At 23.9% G+C, this 9,182-nt stretch overlaps 1 protein-coding gene across 1 annotated transcript; it reads right to left on the bottom strand.

Moving 5' to 3' along the window:
* Window positions 1-5,701, bottom strand: LOC131171927 (probable 3-hydroxyisobutyryl-CoA hydrolase 2). The gene is made up of 14 exons (XM_058132217.1): window positions 5,663-5,701; window positions 5,442-5,522; window positions 5,232-5,300; window positions 4,770-4,833; window positions 3,487-3,566; window positions 3,302-3,385; window positions 3,148-3,232; window positions 2,219-2,304; window positions 1,943-2,064; window positions 1,677-1,737; window positions 1,434-1,532; window positions 890-991; window positions 758-799; window positions 1-138 (listed from the first exon to the last, which is right to left on the bottom strand). Exons 1-14 carry the CDS (start codon window positions 5,699-5,701, stop codon window positions 1-3), a joined length of 1,152 nt encoding a protein of 383 aa, XP_057988200.1.
* Window positions 5,702-9,182: the final 3,481 nt, after the last annotated feature.

The raw sequence follows: 9,182 nt of genomic DNA, 5'->3' as shown, positions 1-9,182 counted from the left end.
TCAAAGTTTAGGCTTTAATACGTCAACTATATTAGATCTATCATGAATTTGTAAATATTTCCAGTCATCATCGTCTATGCCAGTGAAACAGCGATCCACCATATCGTTGCTTACTAACTCCAGGTTTGAAGGTTGCCACTGTTTTCAATGAATATATAAGAATAATTAATGTAAAAATGCAAACAAAATCAAAAGAAACATATGCTATTCTATCAACAAAATCATGGAACCTTTCAAAAATATGAAAAATATATACTTTATATAATTTTGATTTATTTAGTTTTAATTTTAATTAAAATTCACATTCAGAATTTTTATTTATTATAATAGATGTTAAATTTAACAGTTAAAAATTTTATTACTAAAAGTATAAAATGTATAAAATTTGTTGTCATAAATTTATGATAACAATATATGAATTGTTAAATGTTACTACTACAAAATTTTGACTGTATGTATTTTATAATAAAATTGTGATTGTTACAAAAAAATTTATTATTGACAATAACAATTATTGATGAAAAAAATTTCAGTAATAATAATAATAATAATTTATACTATATCTTTTTTACGTGCTATTAGTAGCAATTATTCATATTACTATTGTATGCTAACTTTATAAACAGTAAAATTGGTATTACTGCAAAATTTTTATTACTAATTTTAGCATTTATTGCAATAATTATATGAATTATTTTTTCAGGATACCTCAAATGGGTTGGTATAAGATTAATGCAAAGATTTAATTATCATATACCTTTGGTTTCTTGTCCTTGTCAAATAGCATAGCTCTTGAACCCTGTAGAGTTATTTAATAGTTATAGAAGAAATCCTTTAAAATTAAGAATAAGTAGAAAATCTAAACGAATAATCAACTCCCAATTTTTACCTCATAAAAATCATTGCTAATAGTTGCTCGCATGACGTTGCAGCAAATTGTATATTCACAAATGAGACATTGTTTCAAATTTTGCAATCTTCCTTCTCTTATCTGAAATTTTTAATTTTGAATTTATCATATAGCAAAGTAGCATGAAATTTCACTATTAGTTACAATATAAAATCTATTTTCATTTAAAATAAAAAATTAAGACAATCTTTAATTTTTTTTTAAAGAAACAAATCAAATAAACACTTTATATAAAAGATAAATTTCATTGCAATCGTGAAATGATTAAAATATTAATATAATAACATTAATATGAAGCATTTCATTAATATTATTTGAGTTTCTTACTAAAATTTATATTTGAATCTAAAAATTTTTTTTTTCACTTAAAGCTATGATTCTGAAATTAGCTTTTTTTTTTTTTAAGCTTAGTAAATGAATTAAATTCAATAATTTTCAAGTGTCAAATTCACTTTAATAATAATAATAATAATAATAATAATAATAATAATAATAATAATAATAATAATAATAATAATAATACCGATCTAAGGGCAATCTTGAGGCTTGTTGGACTAGCTGCCTTTATGGAATTTATTGCCTTAGTGATCCAAATTTCTGCCTTGTTTTCTGCCTCTTTTTCCTGCAACAGATTAAGAAAATTCATTTGGTGTTAATGAAGCAATAATTAGATCACATGAGTCGTATAATTTTCCTTTTTACAAGAGAACATATATTAATTGTTAATTAAATATTAAAAAAACGAAATTATTAATTATATACTTACAAGTGCTAATAAAATTTCCTCAACCGTATCTTTTGAGAAGCATTTGTTAATAGTCTCCAAGCTAATTAGAGAGACAAATCACCCAAAATCCATATATGAACTCAATTATTAATCAATAAATTTAATCAAAATACAAATAACAAATGATAATAACTGTATCAATAGTTGATAAATTTATCCTCATATAAATTCTAGTAGCCAAATCTATTATGAATTATTAGTAATAGAAATAAATTTACTTAATAAATAATTGTAAATTTAATCACCTTTGATAAATACTATCTTCGTTTATGCTTGGTTTTTGTGTAAATTTATTAATAACTTGATAAATTATTGTCATTTCTGAGGATGCCAGCGTTTGGAGTGTATTTTCCAGCAAAGGTAAATCCTATACCATAAAAGTAAGAATTACCATATTAATTATAATCTAATTAATAAATATATTATATGTAAAATATATATATATATATATATATATATATATATATATATATATATATATATATATATATATATTAGGAAGTAATTAATAAATTATGTACTTTTGAGAAGACAAAATGAGTTGCCAAGCCACATGCAACCATTTCTGCACCATTTAGTCTGGCTCCCGTAAGTCCTAAATATTCCCCTGTGTCAGATAAAATAGAATTTAGAATATAATTACTGTAATTCTTTCTAAATTAACTAAGGTTACGTTAATGCAATGTAATTAATTGTGTGATATAATTAAAATTGTTATGTAATATAATTATCATTACATTCTGATTGTAAAATAAAAACATAAATAGTATAATATAATGATAATTTTGATTTTAATATTTAATTTATTTATATTATTAATAATAAATGATAATGATTACAATAATTAATAATTGAGTAGTAGTGATAATTAAGTGGTAATAGTGGTAATGACTATGTGGTGGTAAATGTGGTAATGGCTGCATAGTGATAACGATGATTAAGTGATAGTAGTGGTGGTCAATACGGTGGTGATAACAAGATGAGGTAGTGATAATAGTAACAGTAGCAGCTAAATAGTGGTAGTAGTAATTGCCACATTAACCATAATTGATTACATGATGTAATTGCTATTTTATTATATAAAAATTTTTAATGTTATTAAATAACGTAATCAAATATACAATGTAATTATGATTACGTTATAATTTTAATTACATCATAACAAACATGACCTAATATTTATATATAAAAAATGAAGGAAATTTGAAATAATATTTTAAATTGATAAATTAAAAAATTATTATTAATGTATAATTATTTTTAAATGTGTTTTGTAAAAATAATTAATTTTAAAAAATTATTTCAATAAACTGTAAAAAAATTATTTCAATAAATAATCATATAAAATTTAAATAAAATATAAATAATCCACAAAGCATGCATGGATTTACATTTTATTAACTGTAAAGTATTTACATTTAAAAATAAATAATAAAGATGGAAATTTTACCAAAATGCCCTGGAAGTCTAGAAAGAAAATGCGAAGCCCCCACATCTGGAAAAAGTCCTATAAAAACTTCTGGCATTGCAAATACCTGTGAAATAATAATAATAATTTTCAAATAATAATAATAATAATAATACTAATAATAATAATTACTTACGGCATTCTCAGTGACAATCCTAAATCTTCCATTCATTGACAAGCCAGCACCTCCTCCCATCACAAAACCATCAATGAGTGGAAGCTTTATTTAATTATATATAAAAAAATAAAATTAATGAGTTGCAAAAAATATAAATTTAAAATTTTATTAAATTAAAATAAGTAAAAAAAAAAAAAACTCACCAAAGGTTTTTTATATGTAGCCAATAAGTAGTCCAAGTTAAATTGTTTCTTATAAAATCTAGCTCCAAAACTCCAATGTCCTGAATTAATGGATTAAGCACAATATAAAATAAATTAAATGGTTAGAGTTGCAATTATAACCCATTTTGTAATTATATTAGATAAATTATAGACTCTTTATTTTTTTGTAATTGTAATATAATAATCTCACAAAATCGATTTTTAATTATAATTGAAATTTAAATTTGAGACATCACAGTTTTAGATATAATTTTAATATAATTAAATTAAAATTCATTAATAAGCTTTCATATAATAGTATTAAAATGGTTAGAGTTGCAATTATAACCAATTTTGTAATCATATTAGATATTTTTGTTGTAATTTTAATAAAATAATATCACATATATAGTTGATTTTTGTGCATAATATTAATATTTTTTTAAGTAAGGAATTGGAGAGGTGGAGTTTACTCACTAGACCAAGTCACATTTTTATTCTTCTTAAAACTATAAAACTTATGAAGCATTATTTTTTTTCCATTATAATCAATATAAACATTTTGAAAATTTACAACACAATTGAGGAGATAAAATTAAACAACTACATTAATCTTATTACTTCAACAATAGATGATGAAATAATATTAAGAAACCATCACTTTTAAATTGATTTCGTTTGAGGTTTGAATTTGAAATTTTTCTTATTTAAATCTGGTTTATTATAAATTCATGATACAATATATCGGAGAAAGTCTATGTGTTTGGATCCTTGATATACAAAGTACAAGTAAAAATTTCACTTGAACTTGAGACATCATAGTTTTGAAGGTGATTCTAATATAATTAAATTAAAACTCGTTAATGAGTTCTATTTTTTTTTTTTTTGTACATTAGGGTATCTCTATATCTCTTTTATGATTTATAGAAGATTAATTCCTTCAAAATTCGTAACTATTATTTTCAACAATAATTTCTTCAAGATTCATTAATGAGTTATATTTTAATAGTATTAAAGTTGTTTTTAATATTATGAGATCTTTAATTTTAATTGCAGCAAGAGAATTTAAAGAGATGATTATAGAGAATTTTATTTTTTTTACCTCAAGTTTTAATTAATGGGGTAAAATCTTGCAGGCCATAAAAAAAAAAAAAATTATAAGCAAAATTTTGGAACAAAACGATTATGATATTCACAATCTATGCTTCTAACATTGAAAGTTGTGGTAAAAATGAATGGAATGAAATAAATTTGGAAGCAAGTGATGGAAGAATTTAATTAACCTGCTATCATGGAACGAACAATTGAAACAACATCTCCACCTGCACTAAATGCTTTCCCATTTGCCTGTTAAAAATATATTCAAAACATAATTAACGAAATCTATATTTTATCAGGTAACATTAATTAATAATTTTAAATTTTAATAAATATTTAAATAATTTATGAAAATAAATATATTTTATTCAATTTTTTAATATTATTTAATAATTTTCTTAAAATTTTAATAAAACATATTTTTATATAAAATTTAAAAACATCATTAATTATATATAAATATATATTATTGAATGAATATTAAAAATTTTAATTTTTTAAAAAATAATACTTAATTAATTAAATTTATTTTTTTATAATAAATATAATATTTAATTAATTTTTAATGATGTATTAATTAAAATAATGACTCATAAATTCCATTCTTAATTGGGTTGAGATCCAAACAGAGTATAAATGTATATTACCTTCAAAATTACAAATTTGATAGTAGAATCCGTTTCAAAGTCTCTGAAATTCTTAAGCATTTGAGAAATCTGTAAATCAGAATTTAAAAAAAAATTAACTGATTATTATTTTTACTTGAAAATTAAAAATAAAGAATTATCACAGGAAATTAAAGAGGAAATTAAAAATAATAAAGGGAATTGATATATATATATATATATTATATATACCACATCATAATCGAGGCTATTTAACTTGCTTGGTCTATTCAATATCACCTCCCTATAACATGAATCTCCTTCAAACAATACCTGCTTAATTGCATGTATCATCATATATATATATAGATGAGCTCATATTAAATAATTAATATTTATACGAAAATATACATATTTATTTATTTAAAAAAAAAAGAAAAATTAATAATAAATGGCAGGAAGAGTATCGGCACCTTGTTAAGTTCCCTCTTGAAGTTGCAGGTGGAAGCCATAGTCTCAAAGTTAGTTTCCTTGCCTACTAAAAAATGGAGGAGTACGAGGATATTGTCGACTCCCATACATATATTTATAAGCCCAAACAAAATGGCTGCCATGTGAAAGGACACTGGAATCAAACAATCCAATTAATATAATTAAATATATAATTACGTATGCAAACTATTCACATTATAATTAATTAATCCAATCAAGCTTCTAGATGACTCTAAATTTAATTTATTTTTTTTAAGTCAATTTATTTTATTTGGTTTGTTTGTTTGTTAGAGAGAAAATAAAATAAAATAAATTTACTTTTTTTTTAATTTATAATTTTGGCTTCTCACTCTTTTCAATTGTTCTCAATCCAAATTTTGATCTTGACAAAAAATTATATTATTTATACTATTTTATTTAAATTATGATTCAACTCGAAAATTTCACATTGCAAGCGGATTAAAATAAAAAATAAGATCTTTTATAATAGCGAAAAACATGAGCTGATAGAACTAGCATAAATATTATATTTTCTACTTGTATGATAAATTTATGAGATATTCAAAAAATATACTAGCATTAAGGTTGAGAGTTCTAAGTGATTCTATTTTGTTATTTTTCATCGAAGTAGAATTTTTTCTCTCATCTTGCCCATAAATATTAAACTTATAGTCAAATTATATAAATTTTATATTAAATGATTATGCAATTATATGTGTGTTTTAAATTTATTTTTTCATTATAATAATTTATTTATTTAATAATTTTTAAATTAGATATTTACAAATATATTGATTTTGATCTCTTAAGATTTATATCAATTCAATCAAAGAATTTTAAATCAGTGAAAAAATATATTAATTATTTGATTAATATCATAAACCAACCAATATAATTAATTAAACATATTAAAATTTCCATAACAGAAAAAGACAGGGAGATTAATTAAACGTCATGTATTTAATTAATTAAATCCAACATGCATAAATTAAAATAATTGACATGTACACATCCTAAATGAATCCACCAACTAAGTCTCACATGCTGGATCACCTATCTTATAATTTCTTGTTAAATTAATTTACTAAAATTTGTAAGGCAAATAACTCTGGGGAGGTTTTATCTTTTTATTAGAACCAATGGAGGCAGGGAGGGAGCTAGGGGTGAGTCAAGAGAAGCATTGGGCCAACTTGAAATTTTGAAAATTTTTATAGATTTAATAATAATTTTTAACTTTTTTTAATTTTTATATTAAATTTTGATTAGTATGAGACCTTGAGGGTTTTAAAAGTTTTAAGTAAATTTAATAGTAATTTTATATAAATTTTACTTAATAGTTATGAAACGATTATTATTAATAGTATTCAATCCCTTCCATCAATATATAAATAAGTAATTTATTAATAAATCATATATTTTAATTAAGCCCCTTAAACTAAAATTCTAGGCCGTCACTTAGTGGAGGCGGCTATAACCAAATTTATAATAATATATAGTGGCGGCGCAAGAAACCCCAATTTTTCTTTTTAAATAGATGTATTGTAATTGTAATATTTTAATGCTAGAATCAAAGGGCACATATATGTGGTAATTCTTAATACATATGTCTCTCGCTTTTTAAAAGTCCATTGTTTGGTCTATAGATTTTGAATCCTCCAACTCTCGAGGGTCCTTATATTATGAATCTATTAGGGAGACAAGGAACCAAAGGTATCTAGCCTTAAGTTGGCCATTCCCCACATCTGATATCATGTGCCAAAACTCGCCGCCAGATGAATCCCAACCTCAGATGATCCCATCACCACTAGTCTTACAGTGAATAACTTTCTTGCGAAAGGAAGAGAATCTAGCTAGCTAGCAGGTTGAGTCACAACCTGTGAACTCAACTCAATTAGATCTCACCTTTTTTGACACCACCTAAGCTCGCCAAGATTGCAAATTGCCCCACCAACAGTTGTGGAGTCGACTAGACCCCCATTACCTTTGTTCATAGAGGAAAGGAGTATGAATTTGTGAAAACAGAGGAAGAATGATGGATGAGGTATTGTGTGGGTCTATAGCTACACATGTAGGTCTGTGTGGGTGAAGTGGAAGGATAAATGTGTTAATTTTAACGTAATTGAAAGATGAAAAAGTAAATAAATTTTAAGAGTATTTTTATCATTTCATCCGCAATTAACATTATAAGAATCTATCATATTGCAATGAATTTTACCAATGGATTTGAATCTGTTAGCAAATTGTGTAAAACCATACAATTTACTAATGGATTTCAAATGCGTTAGTAATTTATGAGACATAACAATTTTGGTGTTTAAATTACCAATGAATTTTAATTTTTTTTTCAATTTACAATGGATTTGAAATCCATTAGTAATATCAATGGAAAGACCATTGATAAATACCAACAAATTTTAAGTTACTGGTAAAAAAAATTACCAATGAGATTCACTGCAACCAATCTTATTTATTAATAATTTCAATTACTAACAAATTTTATAGGATTACCAATAAAAAAATTCAATAATAATCTGTTAAATTGTTGTAGTGTAATGGTAAATTGACAAAAATATGGATAGAGGAACTTTGAACTATATAAATTTAAAACATATGAACAAAATCATTAACTTTCTATATTAATTTTGACATACATTATGAACTAAAAAATAATTTACCTTTTTTTTTCTCCATTATTTGACTTTCGAGCTTCCAAGTAACTGACGTAGCTTCCATGACGTCGGTTAGTAGTAGTTGGCGGTTTGGCGCATATAAAATTGCTTAATTAACTTTGTGGTTCCTAAAAAAATTGCTTACCTACGTTACATGAGAGCGATGTGCCTAATTGTCTGTTGATAATTTTTTTTCTCGATTTATAAAATGGATTTGAAATCCATTACTAATATCAATAGAAAGTCCATTGATAAATGCCAACGAATTTTAAGCTATTGATAAAAAAAAATTACCAATGAGATTGCAACAAATCTCGTCTATTGATAATTTCAATCGCTAACAGATTTTATAGGATTATCAATAAATAAAAAAATTTAATGATAACATGTTAAATTATTGTAGTGTTAGTGTAGTGGTAAATTGACAGAAATATGGATAGAGGAACTTTGAATTGTATAAATTCAAAATTTATAGGCAAAATCATTAACTTTTAAAAATTGAGAGGCATATATATTAATTTTAACATACATTATGAACTAAAAAATAATTTACCTTTTTTTTTTCTACATTATTTGACTTTTGAGCTCCCAAGTAACTGACGTAGCTTCCATGACGTGGGGTAGTAGTAGTTGGCGGCTTGGCGCATATAAAATTGCTTAATTAACTTTGAGATTCCTAAAAAAATTGCTTACGTACGTTACATGAGCGATGTGTCTAACTGTCTATAAGAAGAGCTACACTTTACTTCTTTCTTCTCATCCTAAACAAGAAGTCTCTGATACTTGTTCAAAAAAATGTTTTTTTAAGTTCCTCAATTCTCAAAGCATGGCA

Source organism: Hevea brasiliensis, chromosome 13 (genome assembly GCF_030052815.1).
Source record: "Hevea brasiliensis isolate MT/VB/25A 57/8 chromosome 13, ASM3005281v1, whole genome shotgun sequence".
Classification (NCBI taxonomy): domain Eukaryota; kingdom Viridiplantae; phylum Streptophyta; class Magnoliopsida; order Malpighiales; family Euphorbiaceae; genus Hevea; species Hevea brasiliensis.
Note: the sequence above shows the minus strand (reverse complement) of the source record. Positions and strands in the feature narration are given on the sequence as shown.

Coding starts and splice junctions, on each gene's coding strand:
- LOC131171927 (XM_058132217.1), bottom strand. CDS start 5,701: ATGGCTTCCACCTGCAACTTCAAGAGGGAACTTAACAAG. Junction 5,301..5,441: donor ATAGCCTCGATTATGATGTG/GTATATATAATA, acceptor TCTGATTTACAG/ATTTCTCAAATGCTTAAGAA. Junction 992..1,433: donor TCAAGATTGCCCTTAGATCG/GTATTATTATTA, acceptor TAAAAATTTCAG/ATAAGAGAAGGAAGATTGCA.